Below are 16,902 nucleotides of genomic sequence, written 5' to 3' on the forward strand. Positions count from 1 at the left end.
CTGTTCTGTTTGTTTTTTCCATAACTCACTCCCTTGTCATACAGCTTCTTTTGAGTCAACTTCAAGCTTTAATCTATCTTATTAAACATTCACACCATTCTATCACTCATACAATTAGCAAGCTGATTTAATTGCATGTGTTTGTGTCCTTTAGCCAAGTTTAATCACTATCTTTGCATTACTCTTCACAAGCTTGTCTCTATCTTCTTAAGGTTAGTGCATTTTCTGTTTGTGTGGGTCATTTTGTATGTGTTGCTTTTCCAGTGATTCAGACTCCTTCACAATTCTCCAGTTAAACAGTCAGTTTTCTCCTTCCCCGAATTACTAGCCCAAACTTTTCGCTTTCCCACCTTAAATAACAGCCCTCCTGGTCTTCAGCCAGGAGTTAGGGCTTGCTTTCAGGTTCCTGGACACATCATGCTGTGAACAATTCAACCAGAAACTTGCCTTAACATATCCATTGATGTTAACCTATAATTTCTTCCGACCGCTGCTGTGGAGAATTGGTCCAGGTCTGCTTTGCTCCTGAAAATAACAAAACTGAAACGTTTTCATTATTATCACGGGTACCTAAACGACCCATTTCTCTTTCTCTGGTCAGAAATACCAACTTATGTCATTTATGTAAGCGTGTTCTTCCTTGCGTTATGAGGTCATGTAAATGCAGTGTAAGCTGTTTCTTCATTGCATCTTACGTTATAATCAGGTTTAATTCATGCGTCTTTTCTCTGAGTTCTGGATTCAAACTATCTCACTTCTGCTTCTCTCCAAAAATACTTTCACATGTAACAATTTGTGCATGTGTGTTGTCTATTCATTAATGTAGTTGTCAATTATTTACTTTCATTATTTTACCTTTTCTATTGTTTACCTGTTTGTTGTGACGTGGTGGACCTCCCTAAACCATCACAAGTCCAGCCTTCAATTTCAACCCAAACATATCCTGTATTCTCGCAGTCAAACTCGTCCTGCTTCACCTGACCTTGGTCCCTCTCTTCACAGTGTCCTGTCCGGCCTTCAAAGCTCCAACAAACACAGTCTGTTTCTTCTCTGTTTTGGTGTTTCAGTATTCTTCTTTTAAGTTAAGTTCCAGTCTGGAAAAATATCACGTTCAGTGCCTTCGACTCAGTGCCCCCAGTCCAGTCACACTGCTCTTTACCAGCAACTTGGCATATTGCATCACGTGCTTTCATTCATACTGCTGGACTCATCAGTCGTCGTCAGTGTTAATGCTTTCACTTGCACTGCCTTTTGGCTGCAGTCAATTCTTCCATGATGTTCTATCGGTCTTCATCAGGAGATTAACTGTCCTTTGAGCTTCAAAGGACAAAGTGTCAGGTCAAGCTATAAATTTTAGCCAAAAAAGTGGCCTGTTTTCCCAATTGTGTTAATCTACGCTTTTGCCGCTGTACTCAGGGTTCCAGGTTGAGAGAAGTCCACCTGTATTAACACACTAAAGCATACAATTAATATCCTTTTCATTTCTTTTCTTTTCTGTGCTTTCTCCACCCAGAGTTTAACTCGTCTCTCTCTCTGGGTTCTCTCTTCACACACTCCGTTCCTTTTATGGGCGTGCAGCCCCGGTTACACACACACACAGACACACAGAGCCATATTTCCTGTTTCTTCAGACTAATCTAACTCTTTTGTTTTTCATCGTATTTATAGTCTACAGACCCTCTTTAATTCTACTAAATCTTAATCTAAAATACACCTTTATTTCCTGCACACTTTTAAATATTCTAACCTCTTTCAGACATCATGAATCGTCTCACACACACTGCCTTTTCTCTCAAACTTCCACTTTTTCACTCACTCTACTATCAACCTCCTGAGTGTTATTATTACCTATTTACTTATTTTATACAAATCACGCACAGTCACTCAAATACTTACATCATTCACACAGTTAAAATCACTCAAAATACACTCTCCTAGGAGTATTTTAGACATGCTTTTCATAATCATAAAAGCAAGTCAAAGAAAAACAATTTAAACCTCTAATCATTCTCACAGCACACATATAACTGAAAAAATAAAACACACCAGCATTTGTGGCTCAAGATAGGTTACTACTTTCAAATAATATATTGGTCTTAGGTACTGTACAATGCACTCAATCTATATATATATCGATCAAAAGTCAGTCAACTCCTATACATCTACAGTAATCAATTCACACTCTATTTAGACAATTCTAGTGAGCAAAACCAGCATCTTAGTCACAGGCTTTTAGCCATTTTCAAACAATAGTTATAAAGCTCAATCACACTCTAAACTGAAAGCAACACTCTCCATGCGCGTCACCGCTCCTCATTTGCATTCTCACACACACACCATCAGTGCACATCCGGCAGTGCACTGCTGACACAGAGACTTCTCTCAGACAAAGATCTCATAGTTTATATTACAGAGACGTCTTATAATTACAACTGCACAGATTTTAGGCCTTGTAGTTCCTACAAATTTCGACAAATTTAAGTTAACGGTCCAACCGATAAAGTCCCAGACTTTTTTGCGTCCACTTCACCAGAACAGACTTTAACTGCTCCGTCCAGATTTCTAACCCTAACTTTAATTTACCAGTAGCCAAACAAGCGCAGAAATAGGAGACTTTAACTCCTAGCAGTTTTGAAGGTTCCCAACATTCCTTCCCCGCTGTCGACGGTACTATCCCTACTCGCCGGTAGGTCAAGGGTCAGCGTCCTGCCCAGGCGCAAGCGTTACCAAGGAGAAAAGTGCGCTTCTTAAGGGTCCCAGACTCCTCGTCCTAAAGTAATTTAGAACAATTTGAAACAACAATCTACACCCAAAACAGGATTAAGATTGAGGCAGATCTCCCGTTGTGGACATAGGGGACTCTAACCCACAAAAATGACCATCACACGTAGACCAAATGACCAACGGGACTTTAACCCACACAATGACCAAATTCCCTACCACTCTAAGTTCACTTAGCAGTCCAACTGCTTTCTCTTGACGGCTCCAACCGTTCTTAATTCTCTCAGCGGCTCCAACCGCTTTTAATTCTCTCAATACTGTACTTTATTACTTTCATTATCTTAATGTCAATTCCATTAAATTTTCACCAAAATCGAAACAGACATTCACCAGTAATTTCCAGTGATTAGGCTTTAATTTGACATGCCCAATGTGACACCTTTTGGAAATATATTTCAACAGGCAGTGTCTTACCTTTAAATGCCCCGGGGAATGCCTCCTCACTTTCACTACTGATTAGCGTCTGCCCGTCTAATCACCACGGACCCCGGATCTCTCCGTCTACACCTCCAAAATTCCCCTCTCACCGGACGATGCCCCCAAATGTTAAGGTTCAGATATTGAGGAGGAATCCAAAATAACCACCACTGATCCGGGCGGGTGCAATTAGACGGCATTTTAATGAATACACGCAGCGTGGAGCCAACACTGTACAGATTCAGTGTTGAACTCCCTTACAATAGTCAGAACCCAATATTTATAGGGGTGAAACAGTACAGCCCCCCCCCCCCCTTTCTGTTGCCAGGCAGAAACCAAAACCACAATGACTTTTAACATAGTTTAACAAGAACATCGTCGCGTCTCCATCCAGGTGCCTTCCTGTTGTCCCCGGACGCTCGCCTTCGCTGTCGCTTGTCTCTGGAACATCCTGCACCTGCTTCTTCATCAAACAGTCACATATGCACGCACAATTTTGCAGTTGCAAGCAAAACATAATTAACTTTTACCTATATAACTGAGTCTATCTACGATGTGTGTGTGTGTATGTGTCAGCCTCTGCTTGCACTTTGTTTCACCTCTCAGCTCCCCAGCTAGACCTTGTAACCTTTCCACTAGACAGAAGGCCAGCACAACTGAAACTATGTGTGTGCATGTGTATATGTCTGTCTGTGCGTGCACAGAGTTTGCATATGCTCTCTGCACCTTAGTTGACCTCAGCTTAAGCAACCAGGCTAAGGCTATCCTGTGTGTGCCGATCTTGACTTATATGTAAAATGTATAAAACAAATGTTCCAATCTAATACAACTACTTAAATCTTAATCAAAGCTTAATCAAAGATAAATGCATAATAAAATAACCTGCTCTTAACTTGCACTTAGACTCTGGTTTCAGTTTCGCTTCTGCAGAAGCATACTCTGCACAAGCCTGTGTCTCCTGTCAAGACCGTGTAGACCTAAAGTTAGACCTTCTCTTCTATAAAATAATGTGGCCAGGAAGTACGTATTCAGATTATAAATTTAAATCTCAATACTTTGTTCACAGTGCTGAAAACTTTTGGCCTTCTCTCAATGAGCTTCATGATGTAGCCACCTGAAATGGTTTCACCTCACAGGTGTGCCTGTCAGGGTTCAGTGGTGGAATTCCTTGCCTTCTTAATGGAGTTGGGACCATCAGTTGTGTTGAGCAGATGTCAGGTTGGTACACAGCTGATAACTCTATTTGACAGCTGTTCAAATTCATATTATGGCAAGAACCAATCAGCTAAGTAGAAATGACAGCTAAGAGAATTATCAGTCCATCATTACTTTTAGAATTTTTAGAACCAAGAAGGAGACCTGACCTAAAACCCAAAGGAGATGGTTTGGGATGGAATGGACCGCAGAGTGAAGGTAAACAGGCCAACAAGTGCTCAGCATCTCTGGAAACTCCTTCAAGATGCTTGGAAAACCATTTCAAGTGACGACCTCATGAAACTCATCAAGAGAATGCCAACAGCAAAGCAGTAATTGAAGCAAAGGCTGTTACAAAGAATCTTAAATATGAAACATGTTTTGAGTTATTTCACACTTTTTTCTTTATTACATAATTCCATGTGTGTTCATTTACAGTTTTGATGCCTTCAGTAAGAATCTACAATGTGTCAAATCATAACAACTAGTGCCTCAAGATGTAATTGAATGAATTTGTCATGAGTCCTAGAACAGTTTAATTTGATTCATGTGTTTATGTGGGCAGGTCTCTTTCAGGACGTATAGTTGGTGGGGTGTGGTGGTTTTTCACTCTGATCATTATCTCATCATACACTGCTAACCTGGCTGCCTTCCTCACGGTGGAGAGGATGGTGTCTCCCATTGAGAGTGCTGAAGACCTGGCTAAGCAGACGGAGATAGCATATGGAACACTGGACTCTGGATCCACCAAGGAGTTTTTCAGGGTAAGGACTTTTAGTATCAGCTGGACAATAGGAAGAGCCTGCTTCAGCACTTCCACGCACCTAGAGTGTTTATGAAATTTATTGTTTCAAATGGGAATCCTTAGGTGACAAAATATGATGATTGTAGTCTTGCAACTTAATCCAAAATTTCCGATAGATCTTTCCTTGGAGTTCAACTGAATCATGTCCTGAAACCTGTCCTCATTATAAGCTGAAAGATATATTTGTCCCCAAAACTAAATTTTGTCATCCAAAAGAAAACTTAAATTCAAGTCAGCATGGTTTCAGGCCCTTTGTATAGTCAGCATGGTTTCAGGCCCTTTGTATGTTCATTTTTTGTATGTCACATTAATTTAACTTAGTTTCACATGGTGGTTCAACTGCACACCACTGAGCTAGATGTAAAGATAAAAGTGATGAAGCCTTGAACAATCATTCTATTTTTCACTTTCTTTGTGAATGTACTGACTGATTGATATTCTTTTGTCATGTTGACACTTCATTTTCATTGATTGCACTTCCTGTCCAATCAAAAATGTTTGCCATCTGGTTACATTAGGGTTAGGGTTAACCCTAACATTTGAAATTTAGGAAATAGCTTCTGCTATCATTTACAACGTGAGCTCTGCTGGAATGCTCATTAAGCAAAAAACACTATGTCAAATAATTTGTGCCAAATTATCTTTGTCATAAATAAACATTAAACATTGATCTGCAAAACAGAAAAGTTTTCCCTTGTATGGAGATTCCAATTTTAATGAATGAATGAAACATTTAATTAATTATTTAATGGCATATTTTTTGGGCTCTGCTGGCACTCCATACCCTTGAGCTCAACTTAACTCTCTGGATTTTATTTTGTATAAATTTGTAGTCAATCTGCCCCTTTTTTAAGATTTTGGATGAGGAACAGCAATGGGGGAGAAGAGGTGCCAAATTGTGTTTCGGGAAGCACAATTATCAACTCATTTGCATACACATAATAAGTGAAGAAGAAACAGTCAGTGCATCATGGCAATCCTCCAGCAGCCTAGACAGAACGTAGCTTGTTGAGGAACAATTCTTCGAACCGATTTTTGAGAGGAGCGGCTGCCTTACTGTAGTCCATGATGAAGCGCCAGTAGAAATTCAGAATACTAGAAAACGTTGCAATTGTTTTCACCTTTCTGGAACTGACCACTCAGCGACTGCCCGAATCTTGGCTAGGTCAGTCTTCACCTGCCCCCCTTAAATTACAAAAGTGAGGAAAGAGACTGTGGCATGAAATTCACACTTCTCGGGTTTGACGTATAATTTTCTAGAAACCGTTGACGGACTGGCGTAGAGCAGCCGGCCGTGTGGGGTTAAATTGTCCTCCTGATGATCGCCTGGAACGGGATGCAGGTGTGAAGACAACACCTGGCGACCGGCCGGAACGCTGCCTGCGGAGAGAAGCACGGAACGCAGAGATGAAACGAGGGTCCAGAATGAAGGAACTCGGAACCCAGAGACGGTCCTCGGGGCCGTACCCCTCCCAATCCACCAGATACTGTCAACCCCGCCTGTGCCGGCGCGCATCCAGCATCCGCCGGACCGTATAGGCCGGATGACCGCCGATGAGCCAGGCGGGAGGAGGGGGCTTGGAAGGAGGGCACAGAGGGCTGTGGCGGACCGGTTTAATCTGAGAGACGTGGAATGTGGGATGCACACGCCAGGAGGCTGGAAGCTTGAGCCTGACTGCCACCGGATTGATAACCTTCTCCACTTCATACAGCCCAATGAAGCGGGGGGCCAGCTTCCAAGACGAGCCCCATAGCGGGATGTTCTCAGCCGCTGGCCAGACTTTCTGTCCTGGTCGATATTCAGGGGCCGGGGCACGGTGGTGATTGGCACAGTGCGTGCCATTCCTTGGCACGAAGGAGGGCTCGCCAGACGCTGCACCACACCCGTTGACAGCGCCGGAGGTGATGTGGTGCTAAGGGAACTGCGAGATTCAGTTCCTCTTCAGGAAAGAGCGGGGGCTGATAACCGAGGGAAGCTTCAAATGGAGATAAACCGGTGGAGGACGAGGTGAGAGTGTTATGGGCATACTCCACCCAGGGCAGGTAAGTGACCCAAGTGGAGGGGTTTTGACTCGCCACGCACCGTAGCGCTGTCTCCAGCTCCTGATTCAGCCGTTCTGTTTGCCCATTGAATTGTGGGTGAAAACCAGAGCTCAGATTAACTTTAGTGCCCAAAATAGAGCAAAATTTTTTCCATACCTGTGAAGTGAACTGGGGGCCTCGATCAGAGACTATTTCGTGGGGAATTCCGTGGAGCCGAAAAAACATCATTAATCAACGTTTGGGCCGTTTTAGCGGCGGAGGGCAATTTCGCTAGTGGGATGAAGTGAGCAGCTTTAGAGAATCTATCAACGACGGTGAGAATGACGCTCTTTCCAGAGGAGCTGGGGAGACCAGTAACAAAATCAAGGGAGATGTGAGACCAAGGCCGGTGAGGTGTTGTGAGAGAGTGAAGCTGACCTACGGGGTGCTTAGTGGATGGCTTGTTGCGAGCGCAAACGGCACAGGCTGACACATATTCCTTTACGTCCTTTATTAGAGACTTCCACCAGAAATGTCGTCTAAGGAGGTGTATTGTTCTACTCACGCCAGGGTGGCACGAAAATCGTGCAGTGTGAATCCAATGAATGACCGCCCCACGGGCGGCAGCGGGCACGAAGCATCGCCCAGGTGGCCCGGTACCTGGGTCGGGGTCCCCCGGGAGGGCCTGGCGGATAGTCTCCTCAATGTCCCAGGTGAGATGCGCCTACCACGCAGGCGGGGGGCAGGACAGTGGCGGGAGAGGATGCTTCAGTGTCTGAGGAACACTGACGGGAGAGCGCATCGGGCTTGACATTCCGTGACCCTGGGCGATAGGAGAGAGTGAAGTCAAAGTGAGTGAAGAATAGAGACCCGCGGGCAAGCCGTGAGTTTAATCTTTTGGCCGTTATGAGGTAAGTTAAATTTTTATGGTCTGTCCATATGAGGAAAGACTGTTCCGCCCCAACGTCATAGTTTCTATCCGTGGGGGTGAGTCGGCATGAGAAGTAGGCGCATGGCTGGAGCTTACCTTGTGGCTCGGACCGCTGGGAGAGAACTGCCCCAACTCCGGTGTCGGACGCATCAACCTCCACGATAAACTGCTTAGAAGTGTCAGGATCGATTAGAATGGGTGCGGATGTAAACAATTGCTTCAACTTAGCGAAAGTTGAGTGGGCTTCTGGGGGCCAGGTGAAAGGTACCGTAGATGAGGTGAAACGGGTGAGAGGCGCGGCCACTTGGCTGTAGTTCCGAATGAAGCGGCGGTAAAAGTTCGACCCCGAGGAAGCTTTGAAGCTTGTTTCCGTGACTCTGGGACCGGCCATTCCAGCACCGCCTTGACCTTTACTAGGTCAGTCTTCACCTGTCCTTCTGCCAAAAGATTGTATAACGGACTGGAGGGGAGAGCGGCACCAGAAAGGAGGTTAATAGCACAATCATAGGGATGATGTGGTGGCAGAGAAAGAGCCTTTTCCTTACTGAAGACCATTCTGAGGTCATGGTACTCCTCCGGGACCAGAAAGAGATCTTCGATGGTTGTGTACAGCACCTCAAAGGAGCTGGAAACTGAGAGTAGAGCTGAGTGCAAACAGAGAGAGTGACACGTTAAAATCCAGTTAAGTATTTGCTAGCAGTCCAGTCCAGGTGGGAGTTGTGCTTTTTCAGCCAGGGAAAACCAAGGATAAGGGATGGAAACATGAAGAGAGTTATTGTTTCCCAATGGTTGGCCGATGTGATTAGCTGCACGGGTTCGGTTTTGTGAGTGATATAGGCAAAACCTTGAGTGGAGGCCGGAATGGGAGGCTTGAGAGGCACCAAGGGAAACCTTGCTGTCGGGCTAGATCCATGTCTATTAAATTTTTCTCACAACCGCACTCCACGAATGCTTGGAGAGAATGAGAGGTCTGACGGTATTTGAGCTTCACAGGGAGGGAGATGGGGTTTAGCTGCAGGAAAATGCCTCTCTCTCTCCTACGGAGTGAGCCTGGATTGCCCGATTTGCATGGGCTAAGCAGGCTCCTTTGGTAACGGGAACAGGGTACCAGAGGGCGGACACACAACTCAAAGTACTTTGATGTGATGGTGAATTTATTTACAGGTGCACAGTGGGAGAATATGTGAGGTTTCAACTTATTTGCAAATGTGCGGAGAAAGTCTATGGGAGGTTTCCCACAGGGCGGCGAGTCTGAAATGAGGAAGAGGCAGAGAGATGAACATGCAAGATGCGCTGCCCGGAGTGGGATGTGACTCTACTGTCACATCCCAATGACCCTTTGTTGTCATTGTACATACAATGAAATTATGGATGCTCCACAGCATCAGTGCAGGACTGAAATATAAATAGTAAGACAGCAGGCATAAATAACAAACAGGAGAAATGTATACAATCAAGAGGAATATATACAAAGCAAGAGAAAAGCACATATTGGAGAACAAAGTGCTTGGGAGAAGTGCAAAGCACTTGCTCTGAGTTTAGACTCCACATGTGAGTGTCCTGAGTGATCAGGGTACTCAGATTAGTGAGGTGAGTGGGCAGGGGTGGGTTGAGGGGGGGAAGTGTTTCTTAAAAGTCCGAATGGCCCAGGGGAATAAACTTTTAGTCTGTCTGTAGGTGTGGGACCCGATTGACCTGAGGTGCCGACCAAAGGGGAGCAGGTCAGACAGGTGGTGGGCGGGGTGCAAGGGGTCACCTTTGATGGCCTTGTTTTTCTTGAGACAGGAGGAGCTGGCAATGGCCTCTAAGGGTGGCTGAGGTCAGCCAACTTGACCAGTATTAATTACCCTCTGTGTCGCCTTCCTGTCGTCAGTAGTGGCCCCTGTGTACCAAACACCCAGGCAGTAGAAGCGCACACTCTCCACTGAGGAGTGGTAGAAGTCCAGCAGCAGCTTCTGGCCCAGGTTATTCTTCCTCAGGACATGAAGGAAGTGCAGGTACTGCTGGACCTTCTTAAACAGGGCGTTTGTTTTGTGGGTCTAGGTAAGATCAGCAGAGATGTGGGTTCCCAGAAACATGAAGGTGGAGACAGATTCCACCTGTTCTCTATTTATAATGAGAGGATCGTGGACCTGTCTGTGCCTCCCGAAGTCTATTATGAGTACGTTTTAAGGACTTTCAGTTTCAGATTATTTTCTGAGCACCAGCAAGTTCTACTGAATCTATAGAATCAGTAGACTTAAATCAGTAGACAGCACTCATGAACAAAGTGGTTGTAGTAGACCTCTGACTGTAGCTACTCCTTTTTGATAGCCAGGGATCTGGCTTTGGTGAGGAAGATGGTTTATGCTGTTGTTTTTGCAGCGAGACACGATAGCAGGCTCTGCATCCCCGCTTTTGTTTCCTCTCCCTGTGCCGTCTGCTATGTAACCTACGGAGCACCCAGTGGTCTCACAATCTCAGGTAGGATACTGTCGGTCCAATACGAAGTCAAGTCCTGTTCAAGCCTGAGGCTGATGTCTATTAGTTCCTGATAACTGAAAGTGATCTGGTATCGCAGAAAGATGCAATGAAAAGGTATAAAAACACAAAAAGGTGCACATCCATACACACTGCCATCTTAACACACAGTGGTATGGATTTATCTCTGTAGTTACTACAGCTCTATACATTATTCTTGTTCTTAAAACTTGCTACCAGCACACTTATTCTAGATTGCTCTATTGCACATCTCACTCCACAAGATTGTGTTAAAAAAATTAGGATTAAAAATTCCACTTCCTTCTCTTCTAGACATCTCCATAACTCCATAACCTCACTTCCTCCTTACTAATCCTCTGCACTTCTTGGTTCACAAACTGTGCTCAATCTGCCCTCCTCTCTGTAACATTCTGCACATTGTTTTCAGCTCGATTTCCATCTGCATTTTCCCCGAACACCACCTCACACCTCTATCTCTTTCTTGTGAGCACCTTTCTCCACATTAATACATCACTCTGTGTCCCTCTCTCTTCTTAAAGTACAGCAATTTTCCACAACATCCACCACCACCTGCTACTGCTGCTGAGTCCTGGCATGATGCTTAAATAGGGGAGACCTGGTGGTTACCAGCTGTCAAACATCCTCCCCACTGTCCTACCCATCCTCTGCAGCGATCTGTCAATGAATATACATATCTATGTTGTATGGAACTGTAGCTCATGTGGTAGAGCAGGTCACCTACTTATTGGAAGTTTGGTGGTCTGCTCCAACCATCGTCTTCTCCAGTCTGCATGCCAAATGACCCCAAGCTGCTCTCCAATGCATCCATCGGAGTATGAATGTGCAAATGTTAGGTAGAAAGCACTTACATAGAATACGCATAGAAAAAGCATTGGTGTCTGTGTTAATGGGTGAATGAGGCAAGTTGTGTGGTGGTGTTCTTTGAGAGCTCAAAGTAGAAAAGCAATATAAGAACCAGTACCAATACATACCAACCAGAATGTATGTACTCTGTGCCTTCCTCCACCACTTATGTGTATGAAATAGTAAAAAGAAATTATTTCCAGGAACCTACAGTATTACTAGGTTGTTTTAACAGTTTTACAATTTAGGCTTAACAACATTGCCCAGTGGAGCATTATGGAGCTAGTTTTAGAATATTGTCTTGTGGGATGATGCATCAACTCATTCAGGCTACAGTCATACTCTCTTTACCTTTAAAAGTGCTTTAGGTAAACGCCTTCTTTACATACATTACAGGTTATCTAAAGGTAAGTTATGAAAATTAAGTTATAGCATACTATCTGTGTCTGTTTCTCTTTTTTAGCGTTCTAAAATCGCCTTGTTTGACAAGATGTGGCAGTACATGAAAAACGCAGAACCTTCAGTTTTTGTCAAGAAAACATCAGAGGGTGTCCAGCGTGTCAGGAAATCCAAGGGAAAGTACGCTTACCTGCTGGAGTCCACCATGAATGAGTACATCGAGCAGAGGAAACCCTGTGACACAATGAAAGTTGGAGGAAACCTGGACTCAAAAGGCTATGGCATCGCCACACCAAAAGGATCCCCATTAAGGTGGGTGGATCAGTATAACAATGCTGGCCAACCTGCACTGCCATGTACCATTCACACTACTAACCTGCTGCCTAGCATACCATCCCTCTCCTAATTCCCACAGTTCTTCTCTCTGTATATGTAGATGAAAGAGCAAATCATGCTACACTACTTTGAGCTTTAAAGAGATCCAGATTTTTCCTAAACTCAGTAACTTGAAGTCACAGTAATAACCCTGGCTGACAAACTGCTTGTTATCAGGTGGTAATTAGCCAGTGTTCAAGCTGTCCCTGTGCCTATACACATAACTCACTACGGAGAGCAGATAGATTCATCCCAAGGCTTACTGCCAGCTGGGTGTCGCAGTATGCGAGTGTGATGAATGGGACACGGCGGTTAACTCGTTGTTATAATAATCCACCTACCCTGATGACACCATCTCAGTGGTTTGTATTTATTACCATGGTTACCACCTCTGACCAATGGCTAGTGGTGGTTCCCATGACAAATGGGGGATAGGGTGTTTGATTTGCTTCCAGGTCTCAAAGAACCCCTTCAGTTAGGCTCCTTTTATCTTTAAAATAAATGTGATGACAATTATAGTGTAAAACATTCTAAACAAACCTGTGCATGTCAAATTAAAGTGTCTTCATATTCTGTTTGATTTTTTTTTTATTTTAAGTGTTAGTTATTATTTTTGGCTGCAGGCTTTTCTCCATTGATAACTTGGCTCTTTAAGACCTGGATCAAGGGATTTTTGCAAAGTTTATGACTTAATGCTGCATTCCATTTGAAGTTGGAATTTGCAATTTGCATGTGTGTGTTTGCGTCTGTCTGAGTACGTACACACGTGTGTGTGTGTGTGTGTGTGTGTGTGTGTGTGTGTGTGTGTGTGTGTGTGTGTGTGTGTGTGTGTGTGTGTGTGTGTGTGTGTGTGTCTGTCTGGTGGGAGGAGGGAGGGCACTATATGTCACCATAAAATGTTTAAATTACATATGGACAGTTATACATAAATTAGCTTCCCCCTACAATCCCTCAGAGCTGTCTCTTATTTTTTTAACGTGTGAAAGTAGTAGTAGTTTTATACTTTTCTTTTATCTCGTGCAATTGTGCAAGAATTTACATACATGTTTACACATGCAGATTAATAGCCTTTTTTTTAAAAAAAATTGCTACAGAAAATACAACAAATTTACATTCATAAATAAACAACATTTAGCACTTTAGATAGACCTATCTAAAGTGGCCCTTAAGAAATAGCTTAAATAAGAAGAATGGTATATAGCTCAACAATATTTGTGTCATATATATGACAAAAAATATGTACACTTCAGAATCAACAAAGCAAAATCAGAACAGAACACTTTAATAAATGTAGTAAAAAAAAAAATCAGATGGTATTAAGTGGATTAGCAACAGTGTTGGGGAGTAATGGAATACATGTACCGCCGTTACGTATTTAAAATACAAAATATGAGTAACTGTATTGCGTTACAGTTACCGTTTAAAAAGGTGGTATTCAGAATACAGTTACTTTGTTGAAATGAATGGATTACACGGCGGTATTTTCCTGTTTCATAAGGCTATGAACTCTATATTTTTGGTGTCCACGCCGGTGGAACCCAAACAAAACACGCATTAAGAGGCTCTCATGTCTGTGTCTCAATCTCGCGGCATGCATAATGACGTGAAGAAATATTTTAAAAAGTTATTCACAAAAATGATTTAATATGAAGGCAATAGGCAGAGTGTTACAGGCATAGCCCTAAAGAATGTAACCTCATGGGCAGTGTAGTCCGTGCTGCAGGGAGAATGGACTACCATACCCGCTATGTGTCTATGAGCGCAAGGGAGGGAGAAAAAGAGTCTAAAAGTAAGAGATGTCACCGACCATAATCGGGAGATGGAAGCATATATATATATATATATATATATGTATATAAAAGTTGACCCAGACAACAAAGTAAAGCCAGTTTTTGGCTACAAGCCCGACACAGAACCCGACGTATTAGCCAGAGATCTCTTTACGGTTTTATGCCTTTACGGTTCGGAGCCGCAGACCTGTTTTATATTCGCGCGGAATAGTTTTCTATATGAGATCGCTGCAAAAAGTGCAGCCTTAACTATTGTCCACCCTACTGTTACTCATTTTATATTAAAATTTAAAAATCTAGTTGGTATTGGTATGGCGAGTAACCTTCAGTAAAAATAATACATCACACAGCAATAGTACATTCATGTAGTTGTAAAAAGCATGATAATATACTAAGTAATCCAAAGTATTCAGAATACGTTACTCTCATTGAGTAACGTAATGGAATACGTTACAAAATACATTTTGGGGCATGTATTCTGTAATCTGTAGTGGAAATCATTTTAAAAGTAACCTTCCCAACACTGGTTAGCAATGCTGTAAAGTATAATGGACCGTCCGCTGCAATAAATAAATTGTTAACTTGAGAAACTTGAGAGAACAGATAATTCTCTGCTACAAGCAGTGCACTGAAGAGAGTGACTTTGTGAGGTTTTCTGTATCTGTCCATCTGGCAGCTGAGCTGAATCAGTCTCTCAGACAACGTGCTCAGCTGCCTGTCTGGTGCAGAGGGTGTGCAGGAGTTTTATGATATTTAACAGTTAAGTGCGTTTGCATGTGCTCAGCAGCATGCTTCTCAGTTTCTTTTAGTTTCCATGTCTGTACAACACACTGCAGAAAGCTGTATAGTTTTATCTGCCCTGACTTCTGTCTTTCTTCTGTTCCTTTGTGTTGCTGTTTCAGTCAGCTCTGAAAGTTGACTTTGTTTTGCAAAATGTTTTTAAAACTGGTGGAATTATTATGAATTTCATAAATTAGCTGTTATAAGCTCCATTAATCAATTTTGAAACACCAACAGTTATACTCATAATGAACACAATATACTCTAGCGTTAGTGGTATACTCACCAAAGGCCACTCTAAGATTGAAACCAACTGGAAAACTAAATCTAGGTTGGCCCAAAACAACAAGGCATTGAACTGTAGTGGATCTGAGGCGGGGAGCCCCAACACATAGCCCAGGGATAGAGATGGAAACATTTTGTCAATACCTTATGTCTCTCAAGGGACAAAGAACTCAGTTGTTTTGTGTGCTTAAACAGAAAAGCACTATGAATACCAGTCCATTTACCATAACTTACTAAGCAAGGAGAATAGGGTTTAGTTAAATTTATTTTATTCCTACACTGTGCTAAGAATACTACTTGTGATCCTGAGGAGGCATTATCTGAAATACTGGAATGTAAGAATAAAAAAAATGCCTAAAAGGGCAAAGCTTTTTCATACCTCTACACTTATTATCAGAGGAACATCTGTATAACTGCTATATAATAGGACAGTTCAGCTGGGATAAGTGATGGATGAAAGGAAATTTTACTGCAGTCACAGAAAAACTTGGAGAAGGAAAGGAGCCACACCGGATCACAGCAGGAAAACATAAGAAAATAAGATGTATTATATTTTATAGGCAATAATTCACCCTGTTTGTTTACTAAACATGGTTTAGTTTAACTTACTGAAAATGAAACTCTTACAAACACATATGCGGTAAGGCCAGCCATAAAAATACTCCTGTCCACAACTGTCAAAGTATTGTGATATCACAATTGCAGGGTGATCTACTAACAATGCACTGTATTGTACAGTATTGGCCCACCCTGTATTGTACAGGGTGGGCCATTTATATGGATACACCGTAATAAAATGGGAATGGTTGGTGATATTAAAGTCCTGTTTGTGGCACATTAGTATATGTGAGGGGGCAAACTCCTCAAGATGGGTGGTGACCATGGTGGCCATTTAGAAGTCGGCCATCTTGGATACAACTTTTGTTTTTTCAATAAGAAGAGGGCCATGTGACACATCAAACTTATTGGTAATGTCACAAGAAAAATAATGGTGTGCTTGGTTTCAACGTAACTTTATTCTTTCATGAGTTATTTACAAGTTTCTCTTTGTTCACAGCCATTGACATGTTGAAGAGGTTAACACGTGAGGAGCGGATCGAAATTGTGTTGATATCTGGTGAACGCAGTAACCGGGTTATTGCAGCAGATTTCAATGCAAGACACCCTACGAGACCACCCATCTACCATGCTACAGTTAGCAAACTGCTTGCTAAGTTTCGTGAAACTGGTTCAGTGTTGGATTTGCCAAAATGTGGACGCAAGAAAACTGTCACTAATGAAGAAACATCAGTGGCTGTCCTAGCTTCATTCAGCAAGAGCCCACAGCGTAGCACTCGCCGCATGTCACTGGAGAGTGGCATTAGTCGAACAAACAGGACTTCAATATCACCAACCATTCCCATTTTATTACCGTGTATCCATATAAATGGCCCACCCTGTATATCCAAAAATGCAACCACTTCACTTCAGTAAAAAACAGCAATCTGCTGAGAGCAGCGTGAATATGTGGCTCAAAAATCCTGAGAAGGGAGCAGTGCTGCAGGCCTGCTAACCAAAATAATCCATTGTGAGCTTAGGTTTCACACAAGTGTTTCTCTCTGAAAACAGACGCTCCAGTTACTCTGTTAATGTGCGACATGCGTGAAGTATGCATCGGCTGTGGCTCAGGTGGTAGAGCAGATCAGCTACTGAAGGTTGGTGGTTTGATCCTTGGCTTCTCCCAGTCTGCATGCCAAATATCCTTGGGCGAGATACTAACCCCAAGTTGCCCTCCAATG

At 42.9% G+C, this 16,902-nt stretch overlaps 1 protein-coding gene across 4 annotated transcripts in view; it reads left to right on the plus strand.

Annotated features, from left to right (window-relative positions):
* The window catches only part of LOC134628869 (glutamate receptor 2-like), a 114,640-nt gene that overhangs the window by 49,495 nt on the left and 48,243 nt on the right, over positions 1–16,902 (plus strand). For all 4 annotated transcript variants that reach the window (XM_063475665.1, XM_063475666.1, XM_063475663.1 and 1 more), the window contains exons 15-16: positions 4,958–5,156; positions 11,959–12,206. In XM_063475665.1, the coding sequence (XP_063331735.1) occupies positions 4,958–5,156; positions 11,959–12,206 (447 nt within the window). The remainder of the gene's footprint in view (positions 1–4,957; positions 5,157–11,958; positions 12,207–16,902) is intronic.

This window comes from Pelmatolapia mariae, linkage group LG6 (assembly GCF_036321145.2).
Source record: "Pelmatolapia mariae isolate MD_Pm_ZW linkage group LG6, Pm_UMD_F_2, whole genome shotgun sequence".
Taxonomy (NCBI): domain Eukaryota; kingdom Metazoa; phylum Chordata; class Actinopteri; order Cichliformes; family Cichlidae; genus Pelmatolapia; species Pelmatolapia mariae.